This window comes from Nymphaea colorata, chromosome 2 (assembly GCF_008831285.2).
Source record: "Nymphaea colorata isolate Beijing-Zhang1983 chromosome 2, ASM883128v2, whole genome shotgun sequence".
Taxonomy (NCBI): Eukaryota; Viridiplantae; Streptophyta; class Magnoliopsida; order Nymphaeales; family Nymphaeaceae; genus Nymphaea; species Nymphaea colorata.
In genome coordinates, this window is record NC_045139.1 from 2,350,701 (window position 1) to 2,366,312 (window position 15,612).

General features: G+C 37.3%; 1 protein-coding gene across 2 annotated transcripts; it reads left to right on the forward strand.

Moving 5' to 3' along the window:
* The first annotated feature begins 5,387 nt into the window (after positions 1 to 5,387).
* Positions 5,388 to 11,445, forward strand: LOC116248024 (homeobox protein knotted-1-like 6). Of its 2 annotated transcripts, none has more exons than XM_031620583.2 (5): positions 5,388 to 6,333; positions 7,401 to 7,628; positions 7,698 to 7,836; positions 10,681 to 10,919; positions 11,131 to 11,445. In XM_031620583.2, exons 1-5 carry the CDS (start codon positions 5,980 to 5,982, stop codon positions 11,287 to 11,289), a joined length of 1,119 nt encoding a protein of 372 aa, XP_031476443.1. In that variant the 5' UTR covers positions 5,388 to 5,979; the 3' UTR covers positions 11,290 to 11,445. The 2 variants fall into 2 exon arrangements, with proteins under 2 accessions (XP_031476443.1, XP_031476444.1); XM_031620584.2 differs by having other exon boundaries at positions 5,396 to 6,333; positions 7,401 to 7,520.
* Positions 11,446 to 15,612: the final 4,167 nt, after the last annotated feature.

The following is a 15,612-nucleotide window of genomic DNA, read 5'->3' on the forward strand; positions in this document are numbered from 1 at the left end:
AGTAAGGTGAAACTGGTTACGTGCACACCCATGTAAAGGGTATGCAATCAGGGGGGAGCCAAGGGTTGACATCATCTCAATTTTTTTTAAAAAAAATTATATATAAATTTTAAAAAATTTCATTTTTCTTATATAAAAATTTTGAAAAAATGATATTTCAGCCTCTTTGTCAAAATTTAGAAACTTTAATTCGATCCCCTCACCAAAAATTTTTAACTCTCTCCCTATATGCAATCACCAAAATATTCCCAACTAAGGAAAATAAAGGTACAAATTTAATAATAAGATACATAATCATATATATAATATTAAAAATAAGTCATCGTGCCAACTCGGGCCTGCTCGCTTGCCAATTTTAAAGCTTGGGTCCCAAGTCAGGCTGGGTACCCGGCCCGGCCTGATGCCCGCCCCTAATTACAAACTCTAAAGAAAATAATATACGCCAAACGAACAAAAAAAAATATTTAGTTTGCCATGTTTAATCAATCTTGAAAAAATATACCCTCCTCATCACCTATGATTGTTAATCACAACTAGTTGGCATATTCATTTTTACTTTATAATGATTGACAAATTTCCCCCAAGCTTTTCACTTTCATTACATTTTTCTTTTCGTTTTAGCTGTATTTGATGGCTTTAACTAGTTATGTAGTTAGGAAAATGTGTTTGTCATTTGAAAAGTACTCGCTTAGCTTTTTATTACAGGCGGCTCCATTCTTTCCCTTTGCCGGTGATAGGGATGTATCTCCGATGATGGGCAGACAGCTTTACTAAATTTAATGTCAAAAACTCATTTGGGATGCTTCCGTAAAAAAAGATAGGAAGGAAAGTAGGAAGAATATTGCACAAACCCTTCCATTAGGCATGCCCTAATACAAATCTAAGATGTTGGTCTCCGGTAATGCTATAAAAAAAAAAAAAGTAAAGACTTAATCTCCATTGGGGTGCATGTTTTTCAATAAACCAAATAAAATTAAGGAAGCATGCATTCGAAATTTCGAGATTTTAAACGGATTGCTAGGAAAGCAACAAATTGAATGTTTTGTTCTTAGTGTTCCGAGCAATAGTGGAGCTACTATGCAACTGGTGTGGCCAGTCGTCCATGCCAGCCCCTGAAATTTTGCATTGTGATTAAGCTCGACCTAGGTTCAGTTAAGCCTAGCCACATGTGGTGCCCACACTATACTTGAGTCAGTGCCCTGCAATCACTTATTCTCCTAAGTAAGAGCCAAAATTTTCTTCAGCCATTGGTTCCGATGATGGATGGAGCTTTGTATCCCAAACTCAGTTCGGTTTGACATTGAGTTATAATATAAGATGAAAAAAATGCCGGTAATAAACTCCCTTGGTTGATTAAAGATATTTTTTCTTCAAAATTGGGATTTTGCGGTCATTTTATATAAACAAAAAAACTAATGTTTTTTTTATCACTATGCAGCTCTGAGAATTTCTTTCCATAATTAAGCACCTATTTGTTAAACATTAATGCTGAGCTTGGTTATTTGCCGAAATAATGTTAAATGGGTTTTTACAATTTTTTTGTTAATTATATTTTGTCAACTTGATAACATTTTAGTTGGGGTCATTCTTTTACTATGCGACAAGTTGAGTTGATGCCACGGGAGTTAGAAATGAAAGTGTTGATGCCACCGGAGTTTGAAACGAAGACTGGCGGTGTATAGATGAAAAAAGCCATTAGCAGCATAACCCCAATCACAAGTGGAGAGTTTTCAAGGAAGCAAAAAGTTTGGCATTGAAAATGATGGGTCTCATGTGCAGGGGGGAGCCAAGATTTTCTTCAGGGGTGGGCCGGCAGTCTGACCTCTGAATCCGGATAAGGCCAAACTGAATTTTAATACAAAAAATACATTATGTAATTAAAAAATATTAATTTTTTCAATATAAAAAAAATTATTGACTGGGGTGGGGCCATGTGCCTCTTTGGCATTGAGTGTTTGTTTCAGCTAGCTCAAGAAAGTGATTGCGACAAAATAATCATGCCAGGGATGCACTCATGTATGAAAGTCCTAAATGGTTTAAGTAACTGTAAGGTTCATAAGTTGGATATTTTGTCAAGATTATCAAACACGTACTTAAATTAGGAGATAAACATGGAAGTGAGCCCCAACCCCAACCAATATTAGACCACTGTTTTTGTTGATTGTGCAACCATGAGCATTGTGTGGAGGACAAATAGAATTTTTTTCTTTTCTTTTGATTTGTCATTTTTAATGTCATTCTCAAATGTATACCCAACCACTGATAGGCAGCTGATATTGACAAGTGAGAATATCTACCACTCAAGGTTTGATTCAGGGTGAACGGGGTTGGCTCATCGCATAACAAAGATTCAAAGCTTCCATCCAATTACTTTCGGTGTCTCGAGGTACTGTCCTTGTTGTACTTTAACTTTGTGTATCGGTGATCTCTTTTTCAATGACACTTTGGACTATGGATGTCAATATGTCCTATTTGAATCAGATATCCGGCCGATCCAATACAAAAAGTCGGTCATGAAAAAAATTTAATATTCGATTAAGAAATAGGATCAGATTCAGATTGAATTCATTTTTAGACAAATATAGAGTATCTAATGCTATTAAATTTTGAAAATTGGCAAAATATGGTTCCAAATTTGGATTCAGATTCAGATATAAATATAAAAATCTAATCCGGATCAGATTTAGATTGTAAAATGGGATTTTGGATTCAGATTTGGATATGGCTTGTTTTTATTTGAATTTGAACCCGAACGTATGAGTTTCTGAAAAAACAGATATGATTAAGGATACATTCGACACGAACCTTCCACATTGAGAATAAAATTGGCTTCATATCAACCTTCGACATTGAGAATAAAATTGGCTTCATATCAGCCCCCACCCCAAGTCATTACACCAACCCCTCCACAAGCAGGCGAAGTTTGATTCATTGGACCCAAATTCTATGTTCCTTAGAATTATCTCCCTTACATCAAAGGTGATCGATCAAAAGAACCATGGGGATTTATAAAAGTGCAGCTTTCTGTCATCAATCCTGGAAGGATGTCTGAAAACTTCCACAGTACATGGCTGTGTAATGAATTTTGGACGTTATAAAGGAAGAACAAGGATAAGAAGAAGATATATTTTATTAATTTGACTGACTCCTAGGCATCTTGATGGTAATGCTATTATTGTTCAAGCAAGAAGAACCCACTTATTAGGTAGAAGCATGACCCCAAGCACGTGGTGGGGGGCAAGGGTACGTGTTTGATTGCATATACATTGGCTTTCAAGTTTATTTTTCACAAGAACTTGTGATTGGAATTCATGAAAGTCTTATCATTTTTTTTATTAATTTTCTCCACTCGATTTCAAATATATAAAAAAAAAAGAATTAACTTTCTCCATGTGCTATATGCTTTTAGCATATGATATAAGAATGTGTAATTGGAATTTATGAAAGTCCTATCATTTTTTTATTAATTTTCTCTACTCAATTTCAAATATAAAAAAAAAAAAGAATTAACTTTGTCCATGTGCTATATGCTTTTAGTATATCATATAATTGATTATGTGGACCATCTAAGTTGCCCCAAAACTAATTGCATGTCGCACTACTAGGTAACAGCTAGCTTGGATATGTTTTAGGCTGTTAGGAAATATGATTATGTCTCTTTCATTTAAGAATTGTCTTGAAAAGTGTTAAAAATTTACATTAATTAGTTTTTGAAATTATAAGCGAAAAAAGGCCCTGAAACGCAAATCTGGATCGGATTCAAACAGCAATATCCGGATCCAACTCCAGGCACAGCCATCAGAAAAAAAGGGTAATGCTACATCGATTCCAATCTCCCCGTCTCGACACGTGTACCTAAAGAATCCACGCCTCCTTTGAAAACGCATATAATTCTTCCGGTTACCGGGAATTCGTCTTAAACTTAAGTCCCACTCTCAGATACAACCACGTAGCGCTTTGGGTCCTAATTACCAGAAAGGGACATGCTTTGAGCCTTTTGCCATGTAGCTAAAGCATTCTGTGCAAGTCAGCGTGAGCTGACGCGGATTTGACGGCTGGGTCTTATCAGTGTCATCGAATTATCTCATCAACTTTGCAAGAAATGAAAATATTCGTATTTCAAGATAAAGTCCCGCCAATAGCCTTTAGTCACGCGTCTGCCAGTCTTTTTTTGAGGCAAGAAAGTGTGATGGCTTAATATTTATATGTAACGAGTCATTTTTTCATAAAATGAGTGAAAGTTATGGACGTTCCACTGGTCCTCCGCGAGTCAGAGCTGAGTATTTTGGGCACTTTTTTAAGGGTGATTTCGTCATTTACGGATGTCCCTCTCAGCGGTTACATCGCGTAAAAGAAGGGGGCCGGACGCCACAGCATTCGAGAAATTAATAAAATAATAAAAAATTTAAAAGATAAAAAAAGACTAACAGAGGTAAAATTATTTGCCCCAAGTCGGCGAGGCAACCGGCTGCGACTGATGCCTCCCGGTAACTCCTAGAGGGAAACCCAAAAACTATACACTGAGAAAAGAAGGCGGAAGGACTCGAGCAGCACGCCCGTACGAGATGAGTCACCGGTCACCGCCGGTAGCTGTCTTTCTACAAATTCTTTCACTTATTTTTCTTAAAATTACAAAAGATGACCTATGTTTTCGCAAATAACAAATTCCGCGACTGGCTTTTGCAAATAAATAAATGTGTATTTATCATATTTCAGTTTTTTTTACCTTCCAGTGATAGAACAAAATTTTACCTTGATCAACAGTGCACAAGTTTTAGGAAATATGATCGTTTTTAAATCTTTTTTATAAGTTTCATGAAGCAACACTCTTAGTTACTATAACTTTAAATACAATATCTGCCTTGCAATTGTTAAACTAATGAACACTAGAAAAGTTTTATAAACAATGATAGAGATGTTTTTGTAGGAATTGATAGTCGAAAATATAAGCTTTTTATTAAGGTTGCTTTTGTTTCATCAGATCATTTTTTCATTCATCTTTAGATGTATAGTTTTTTAACATGTGGCATAGATTTGCAATGTATATTAAAAAACACACTGTTTAATGTAGCAAATTTAAGATCTAAAGCTACCAAACTAAACTACAACATCATCACAGGTGTCACATGAGAGATCATGAATCATATTACGTCCTTTAATGAAAAGAAACAGAGATTACTTTTCATAGTTGCTGCAAGTGCCCTTTGTGATCAATTTTAGAAAACGCTGGCGCTTTGTGACAATTGTTGTAGAGATGAGGACTGAATTTGCAATTGTAGGGAAGGCTATTAAATGCAAATTACGTAGTTTGTGGGGTTAATTTTACAGTTGAAGCGGGTGAGAAGGAACAGTTTAGTTGATTTTTTAACGGGTTTTTTTTGCCGGGGAAGGACGGGCGGAGTGACGGGGAAGGAGGAGAGAAGGCGAAGGGGCGGAGCGCATTCTCAAATTGAAAAAGGAGGGAAGCAGGAAAAGATTGACAAGAAAGGTTGACAGAAGAGAGAGAGGGAGGGAGATGGGTGCGCGCTCAGATCGTACGGGTGGATTTCACTGGTCCGACTGAGCAAAGCGCTCTCTCTCCCCTCTCTTTCGCACAGACGTCAGAAAGCGCGAGCGAGAAATCTCTCGAGGGAGAACAAGGCGCGCAGATGGAAGCCTCTCTGTTATTCAGCTGTCCTCCGGTCGGAGTTTCCGTCCCCTCTCTTTCTCGCTGAGTACAGATCGATCACGAGTTTCAACGATCGATATCTCTGTCTCTGTCTCTCTCTCTCTCTCCTCATTGAACCAGGAGTGTCGAGTGCGAGAGAATCATAAAGAACGAGGAATTTCAGTGCATAGAGTCGCGCAGAAGAATTGGATAGCTGAGAGAGAGTCAGAGAGAATAAGAGAGAGACAGAGAGATAGGGGTTGAAGAGACGGACGTCCACGAAACAGTAGCTTCTCTATCTCTCTAGCTCTCTTTGAGGAGAGAATAGAGAGATGGAGGAGATATACGGCCTGGCGTCGTCGGCGGACTACTCGGACCACACCGGGATCGGGTCGTCGGTGTCGCCGGAGGGCCTAGTTTGTCCGCCGGAGTTTGCGACGTCGTATGCGAGCTATTACTCACCGGGCGGCTGCTTTGGCGAGAAGATTCATTCCTCTGGCGGCGTCTTCGTCGGTCACTTGCCGGGTGCCGCGGGAGCGCCGGAATCGTCTGCTTCCCCGGTCTTCACGGGACAGGAGGAGGCGGGGGCGGCCTACGGCACGGAGATCTCCTCGGCGATGAAGGCCAAGATCGCGAGCCATCCTCGATATCCGAGCCTCGTGGAGGCTTATATCGATTGCCGCAAGGTAATTCCACGAGGAAGTGAGCAAGAGACAGAGTTGCCGATGATTTTTGCCGTCGGAATGCACCGTTTTTCATCCTCCAGTGTGATTGAATTCTGTTTCTTATTTCTCGATTCTCTCTTTCTTCCTTCTTAATTCTGAATCTTTTTCGAATGAACTATAAGTCATCTCGAAAATTTCGTTTTCTCGAAGATGAGTGAAGGAGATCGAAATCCGTCCGGGAAGGTTTTCTTGCTGTGTACAGATCTCATTTTTACGTTTTTAATTAAAAGAAAATTATTCATTTCCTTGATCAAATTGAAGAAATCAGAGCAATCAACGGAATCGCGACAAACTGTCTGAATTCCGTGTCTCTTTTGTTCCTGACAGACTTCAAAATTTGCGCCCAGCAAGATCTCAGTCTCTCGGGTTTGTAACATTTTGGACAATTTTTTCCTGTGCGGTTTCTAATTTGTTTTTTTCTTGTGGAAGGGTCTGATAATCTAACTCTTTCAGCATGTTTCAGAATGCTAACACACACTTGCTTTCTCTCTCTCTCTCTCTCTCTCTCTCTCTCTCTCTCTCTCAGGTGTCCGGTTTTCGTCATGTTTCACTAGATTTCATGAACTGTTGTCGCCTTAGCTATGCATATTTCCCGTTCAATTTTCACTCCTCCCGTCCTTACAGATTCAAGATTTCGCTCCATCTTTGGAAAGTCGAGCTTATAATCTGATTTTGCTTGATTTTTTTAATCAGTCTCTTCTCCTGCGAGATCGCCATAGGCATTTTTTAAAGTCTCGTTCTGAACCGTGTACTCTTCTAGAACGTATGAGGCTATGAGCACTTCGTATGAGCACGGTCTGTGTCCTTTCCGTTTGCACCGGCTTCCTGCACTCGCATTGTCGAGCGGCTGTCCCTCTAATCAAGCGTCCGTGACTTCTTTCGTCTTCTTCTTCCGTCTTCGCTCCTATGAATGAATGATCATAGCTGATTATTACGTGTACTTTCGTTTCTAAAAGCTCTCTTTCGCTCTCTCTCTCTCTTTTGCTTTTTCTCTCTCTCTCTCTCTCTGTGTGTGTGTGTGTGCGCAGGTTGGAGCACCTCCCGAGATAGCGTCGCTGTTAGAAGAGATACGACGAGAGAACGATGCCTGCAAGGCTAGTGCAGTCACCGGTTGCGTAGGAGCGGACCCTGAGCTCGACGAGTTCATGGTAGGCACCGCTTCTCCCTTTCTCCTTTTACCGGCCTCCGTGCCTCAAGAACCGCGTGGGATGGAAGATAATCAGTGTAGGATAAAAGCAGGCTGGGTACAGACGAAGGTCTGATTTTCTCTTCTGTTCTCTTCTTTTTCCTGAGCCGTTCATTTGCTGTTGTCTTTTGTTCCTTAGGAATCCTACTTTGAGATCTTGGTGAAGTATAAGTCGGATCTCACGAAGCCCTTCGACGAGGCTACCACGTTCTTGAACAAGATTGAGAGGCAGCTGAGGAACCTGTGCAGCGGTACGACGGAAAGAAACTGTGGTTCTGGTATGAGATGGCATCTCTCCTTCTACTTCTTTCCTTCTTCTGTTTTCCGTTATTTTACAAACTCGTGTTCTTGTTCTGGTAAGGTTCTGGGCGCTTGAACTGCGTTCATCTGCTCCGGGTTCTTGGTTTTACCTTTCGGTATCAAAGCGTTCGATACCTCTGCTTGCCAAATATTTTGCCTGCCCAAGCATGCCCTGGACACCCTCGCTTTTTCGTGTCCGTAGATATTGGTGCGTGTATGTGCACCGATCGAGCGCACGCATTGGCATGTATCCTTGGGGATGTGTGTGTGTGCTGTTGTGCAGGGTACGCCTTATCAATGGACATGAACGCTTAATTTTTCTCCTCGATTTGATGTCGATTAGTTGAATCTGCTCCGTCGGGTTGAACCAATGAACGCTCCTGTCAAGTTTCAACTTTTTCCTGTGTTCTGCTATTGAGTCGCTAAATTTCATTGTTGTGCTTTAGGCATATTCGATTTCTAGTTTCTTTGTACTGCTGCCAGGCTATTCATATTATGTTCTTGTGCAATATACTAATGGGAATCTGATTCATTTTGTTGTGGCGTGATACACTGAAACTATGACCTCATGTACCCATTAAAGCTATTTTCCTTCTTAGTTACAGTAGTGGCTTTTGAAATTTATGTTTCGCAAACCACTTGAGTATCTATTCTCTTATTAAATAAGACGTGATTTCAGCATTTTTACTTTATTGATAAATTTTGGAAAAGGAAGTTCTGCTTGCTGTGTGTGGTGTGGTGTCTCTATTTTCGCAATGGCTCTCATGTTTATTTGTTCTGGTATCAAAGTTTGCAGAAATATTACTAGTGGATCTTATTGCTTCCTTTGTCCATTCTGATGGTTGTGCATGTGGGTTGCTTTCTCATTATGATATGTTTTCTAATTGATGGAAATTGCTCAAATTGATGTTATTCTACTCTCATCTTTGAATGTGCAGTAAACAAGAAATGTTTATATATTTGATAGAGCTTTATAATTTTGTTGCATTCAATTTTCTAAATATGTCATGCCTAATTGGCACAGCGTTTTTTTTTTTTTTTAAGGTTGTTTGGTTTATTGAATCTTCTTTTTACTTGAGTTGTATTTGTGTTTTTTTGTTGTATTGTTGATTTTTTCAAATTATATTGCTTCTAGATCCTTATATTGTACCAAGTGGATGCATTATGTTGCTTCTAGATTTGAAGATATTTTCACATCTTAAACTTTTTTTGACCAAAACTCTTTTGTTGACTTGGCTTCCAAGAGAGTATTTCTTTGACTGTTAATTGCTTGCCTAGTGTTGTTTGGTGCTTTCACAGTTTCACCTTTGCTTGGGTTCTTTGTTGATATGTTTTTTTTTTTTGAGAATTGTGCATGTTGATCTTGCTTCTGGATCCTTATATTGTACCAAGTGAGTACATTATGTTGCTTCTAGATTTGAAAATATTTTCACATCGTGAACTTTTTTTTACCAAAACACTCTTGTGACTTCCCTTCCAGGAGAGTATTTCTTTGATTGTTGATTGTTTGCCTATTGTTGTTTGGTGCTTTCACGGTTTCATCTTTACTTGGGGGCTTTGTTCATAACTTCATGTTTTTTTTTCTATAATTGTACTAGTTGATCTTGCATCTCTACTTCTCTCGATAGCATTTTGTTTTTTGACTTTTCAAAATGGCATTTAATTCACCGAAGCTCAATGACTTTCGAGTTTTATTTATATGAATTTTTGGCTTTGCCTCTACTAGTTTGTCTCTACTGTATGTTAAGCCATTTGCATTATTTGATGGAAATATCAGGAATATTTTTCGTAGGTTTTATTTTGACAATTTTAGTGAGTTAGGATGATGATCTTAAAACCTTTGGCAAGCAGGGTGGGGTTTTCTAAAACTGTGTCTTCAATGTGTTCTGAATCCAGAGACATGCCTGAGATATTCTCAATGATTCATTGTAAGATCCACAAGGATATTCGCGAACATTAGAAAGATTTGGTTATTGGAGTAGAAAATTGGAGCAGTGTTTCACTCTTCAATTGTCGGTCATCTTCTATTTCTTAAATTTTTTACTGCCTTCAGTTATCTCTTGACTGGTCTTTTGGCAGAGATGTTATCTTTCATGATTTCATTTGGCTTGGCCTAAATATGTGGTGCACTATATTGGTTGATATGTGCTTGATAAAGCTGATTTATGGCTGAATTGCATAGTCTGCCATTTGTACATCTTCCCGACTTAACAATCTTTTATTTTTTTTCCTGGATGAATCCAAATTTCCCTTGCTCTGAAAGATAATGGCAGCAAAGCCATGGTGAACTATATAATACAATGCTTTGAGAGGCATGTCTTCCTGCAAGGGAATTGCATGTTTATGTTGTGATGATGCTTGGTAAAGGGTCTTCTGCAGAGAAGTTGGTTTTAAGGTTTTTGATGTATGGTTGTGCACAGTACCTTGTTCTGTACTTGAGGTGTTTAATGTGGGACTACTGGTGGTCAATAAAATAAATCCGGTTTTTGCTAGTGTTTGAGCAGCAGTGCTTTCATTTTTAAACGTTTCCTTTGTTGATTATTTTTCATTAAAAATGTAGTTTTTCTAGTGACAGCTAGTAATCTTTTCAGGCTAATGTTGAGGCAACCTGTTTGCATATAAGTCATAAAATTTGTGTGTCACTATATGTATGGAGGAGGAAAGTTGGTTCTGCTCATTTTAGATGTGCCACCATCTATTTAATGTGTTGCATGTTCTTTTAATTTGTCATCTCTTTGTACTTTGATTGTTCTTAAAATTGTATTTCATTTTTTTTTATCGTTTGTGCATTGATATTAATTTGAACTGATTTGTGTGTTTAGATGAACAGGCTGGTTCTTCCGATGATGAATTGAGTGCTGGGGAAGTGGAAACCCAAGATTCAAATCCACGCAGTCAAGAGCATGACCTCAAAGAGAAACTTCTTCGTAAATACAGTGGTTACTTGAGCAGCTTGAAACAAGAATTCTCCAAGAAGAAGAAAAAGGGGAAGCTACCAAAAGAAGCCAGACAGATGCTGCTTGACTGGTGGAATTTGCACTACAAGTGGCCATATCCAACAGTATGTTTATTTTATTACATCCTTACTAATCAAGTTTTATGGTACACTGTGGGACATGAAATTGCGATTGGGTGGGTTATAGGGTGTGTCTTCGTTTTTTCTTCTACTTTGTTGTTTATATGTGCATGCCTCCCAGCAAAATGCTCTACTACGGGCTTCCTGTGTGCTCGTTTGAATTGTTGAAAGATTATTATCTTTTTATTTGAATCAGGAAGCTGACAAGATTGCACTAGCGGAGTCGACCGGATTGGACCAGAAACAGATCAACAATTGGTTTATAAATCAGAGAAAGCGCCACTGGAAGCCATCCGAAAGCATGCAATTTGCTGTGATGGATAGCCTGTCTGCGCCTTTCTATGACGAAGACTGAGGTGGACATCCTCCTTTCCTCGATGTATATAATACCTGTTTTGTTGTTGAAACTCATTGAGTGCAATCCAATGCATTCTTTGATATTTGTATGCTTCCTCTGTCGTGAAAATAGCATGATGGATGGGCTTCAAGGTTGATGTATTTATGCTTTATACTCCTGTTTCTGGCATCCCTTCCTTGTTAGCAGTCTCCATTTTTAAAGCGTTTGGATGCATTGTTTGTTCACAAACTTGCAGCACACTTGTGCCTTCTGATTCGACCCTGCCAGGTGAATCGAATAAACCCCAAATCTTTCCTACTTCGAATCCTGATAGCTTGTATATATGCTATGATTCTGTGTTGCGAGCTAGACCAATTTGGTGCGTAAGATTGAGCGGCGTTGGCCTAGTATGGTAGCGTTGGGGTTGTATTGATGTGTGTTTGCGAACTTAAAACCCACTGTGGTTGATGGATGTTTGCCACTGTTTTATTTCCTCCTTGGAACCTAGTGAGGGAGACGAGTAGAGCCGGTCCAACGCTTAGCAAAGTGATTCGGGCTCGTTCGAACCTTTTAATTTTATATTCGTCGAGAACTTTATGTCCATCCATATTGGAAATCAACAATATTTTATATTTTGACATTTTAAGAACTCTTAGCAACATGCTTTGAGCTTTTAAGATTGGTCCTGGTGACATATGAAGAGTTTTTTAAGTGTCTTTGTATTTAAGAGAATGTTTGGAAATACACTAAAAGTTTTGAAGTATAGAGAGATGAGTTATATATATATAGCTGAGTCGTTCTTCAATACTTGACAGTCCGGCTTAATGATGTTTTTAATCGGGTTGGACCATGATGTTTTGCCTTTTTATCATATATATGCACACATGTATGCGTATGTATGTACATATATGTATTTGTATATGTGTATTTGTATGTACATCAGTTGGAAGCCAGTTCTACCTCCTGATTTTAAAACTGGGTCGTGTAGTTGGTGAGAGTGGGAAGACCAAAATTGGGTTCTTTTTCATAACCCACAAAGTTCCAAAAAACTTTATATCAACTGGTCCGTAATCAGATGTAAAAAGGCAATCTATATGTTCAATTAAACAGTTAAAAAGTGGACTCGTATGTTTTGATTGGCTTCTGTAATCTAATTGAGAAGTTATTTCTTTTCAAGACTATATTGTACTTTGTGATCTGTTGATTCGGTTCTGTTGAATATGGATTGGCCATTTAAGTGCTCTGTGCACCTGGTTAGGGTGGGGCGGCCTACACGGCTCTTCCCATTGGAGTTCCCTTCTATCTGGATTCCAGAAAAAGCTAGCCGCTAGCCTTCTCAGTAAAGCAGGTAAGCTAAAACATAAAGGCTGCCATTAATTTTTCTCTTTTCTTTCTGGTTAGAATCACATCTGAGGTGACGCGAGTCTGCTGCTTGTCTGCCTGTTGTGAAAAGGCAGCCATTTGTTTACACTTTACATATTACATTTGACAAAACAGGACATAATTCACATGTCTTTTTTCATAAAATATAGTGAAATAATATATATATATATATAAATAAAGAAAAATATGATGAACATTTTATTACCTAACATTATTATTTGATATACTCTTCTCATTGCTTTTGTTCTCCACACTATCTTCGTGAATAGTTGCAGTCACCATTCATTCAACTAGATTTGATGAAAATTGTTTGCTTCTTTAATTTTAAGGAGATTCAAAGGTAGAGATTAAGTTGAAAAAAAAGTAAAATCCATTGATATTTTTAGGAGACTGAAATACCTCTCTCAATGGTGGATACAAATACAAATGAGTTTTCTTAAAAGAGATTACTTGCATTCTTTGAGGGGTATTTCTGTTTTCTAAAAGTACAACTAAGGTTTCTATATTTTCATCATAATTTCTACGACATGATTTTTTTTTAAATCAGTGGTCAAGATAATTCTTATTACGGTATATTAGGGTATGGCATCAAATAAATAAATAAATATTTATTGCTCTTGTCTCAGATAGTTGTTGAATAGTGAAATTTTAAAAAATTATTTTTAAAAGGGCCATAAATCGCTGTTAAAACCACCGTAAATTATAGCGACATTATAAACAATGGTTAATATTAATTTAGACACCATTTTTAATGACAAAATTTTAAATTTAAAGAACCTAACAAGATCCAACGGACAACAACATCAAACTCTGGATCTCGTGGATATGTAGATTTCTGTGTGTATGGATATTATGAAAACCGTACTTCAGTTTCTACAAATTCAATTTAGAAAACTCTCTGTTTCGTGGGAAAATAATAACTAAACCCAAGTGCAATGGTGACACAATCAATTGATTTGTTTTATGAACCTGACTTTATTCTACACCTATGATTTTATCGAGTCTTTTGTAAATTTAGTTAAATTTGGAGAGATAAACATAATGGGAATAGTTATTCAACTTGGTTGACAATATCGACATTCACCTAGTGAGGATCTATTTGATGGCATTTGAGCCATCATGGTGGATCACTGAGAGAAAAAAATGAGAAATAAGTGATATATATTCTCTTAATATAACATTCATTTATAGCTTTCTTCTTTTATTTTATATATATATATATATATATATAATTAAAATTGTCTTGTCACTTTTAGTTTTTCAAGAAAAAATGGTGATGGATGGTTTGGTCTCAAGAGTCACAAAGTTGTTTAATCCTTAATGATGGACAGTTGATAAAAGAGAGAGAGAGAGAGAGAGAGAGAGAGAGAGAAACTGATACATATTCTCATGATTTGATATAAGTTCAAGATTTTGTTCTTTGATTTTCAATCCTAATAGAGTTTGCGTCCCTTATGAGTTAGCAATTATATTTGTAGGTTAGATTGTAAAAGGTTTTTTTATTGCGAAGGTCGAATTTTGTGAACTTGTATAATTCAATCTAGATATCTTGAAGAATAGACACATGATTTCAGGATAGAGTTTGATGTTTTTATGTTGTTAATAAATCTGGACGAACAGGGCAGCCGATTTGTTTAACCCACTTTAATTTTTTCGCTTTCACTTAACCCAAACTGGGGATCTCCGTTCAGTCACGAAGTCGCCCACCCACACGTAAGCGTAGGCACTGGGCTAGCCGGCGAGTACCAGGTACCTGACCCGAGCCTGAAAAAAAGAGCATTGGGCGTGGGTTCGATAACAGTTTTTAATATATATTTTAATATATATATATATATATATATATATAATTATATATTTTATTATGATTTTTAATATTTATATATTATTTTATATTAAAAATATGTATTTTGTATTTTAATTGGGCCGGGCCCGGGCTTTGGATGTAGGACTGAACCGAGCTCGACTTCTTATCGGGCCGGGCTGGCTCGATGCCCAGGCTTACTCGTAGGCACAGCTTCCACAGCAAAACCACGTGAATCAAAGCAGACTCTTCAAGATAGATTACCCGTATAACTTAGTTGGTGAGGTTAAGGGCTCGTGAAAATGCGTCTCTTGTGAGCATTAGCTTATGTTTTTTAAGCATAACATCATTGTACTAAGTTGAATGGTGTACCGCTGTCCTCGGAACTCTGTAGACTGTAAAGGGAATAGGGGTTTCAAGTTTTATTAATTTTCAAAGTGGTGGGTTGTTGACTTCCTTCTCAAGATAGATAACAACATATAAAACTATAAAAAGTCTAATACTTTGCACGCTTGTTTTAATTTTTTTTGTTTAGATTTTTTTTCTGTTTAGCCGTAAAAGCAAATAAATTACCATGGGTTTTTATTTTGCCAAAATTTGATTGTGTGCTTGTAAAATTGTCAATTAAATGGGAGGATGTCCTAAATAGTAAATCCTGTTCGGATTTGAAAGCAGATCGAATTACTTAAAAAAGTTTTTACATCTCTTAAGAGAAAAGACTCTATTCAAATTGGGTTCGTATTCAAAGTTAAATATATCTGATTATATGTGGATTCAGATTTAGGTTAAAAAAGTGTTCTTATATGCCTTCTTTTTCAAAGTCGGATGTTAACATATTGTAATGCGATTCTGATTGGATCAAAAGGCTAAACTTGAATTCCGATTTAAAAATTGGATTCCAATCGGACTTAAATTGGTGAACTCACATTTGAGTATAATATAGACATAACTGCATTCTTATTCAAATTGGTCCAATTTGAAGAATTGATAATGCAGATATAAGGTACAGTAAGAGATTGTTGGTAATATAAGGTACAGTAAGAGATTGTTGGTAATAGTAATATTATGTTATTGTCGTATAAAAATGAAACAAATTTATACGCGATAATAAATGTGTCATGAATACACTTACATCATTTTAATTTTTTTTAAAGTAA

Coding starts and splice junctions, on each gene's coding strand:
- LOC116248024 (XM_031620583.2), top strand. CDS start 5,980: ATGGAGGAGATATACGGCCTGGCGTCGTCGGCGGACTACTCGGACCAC. Junction 7,837..10,680: donor GGAAAGAAACTGTGGTTCTG/GTATGAGATGGC, acceptor TTGTGTGTTTAG/ATGAACAGGCTGGTTCTTCC. Junction 10,920..11,130: donor ACAAGTGGCCATATCCAACA/GTATGTTTATTT, acceptor TATTTGAATCAG/GAAGCTGACAAGATTGCACT.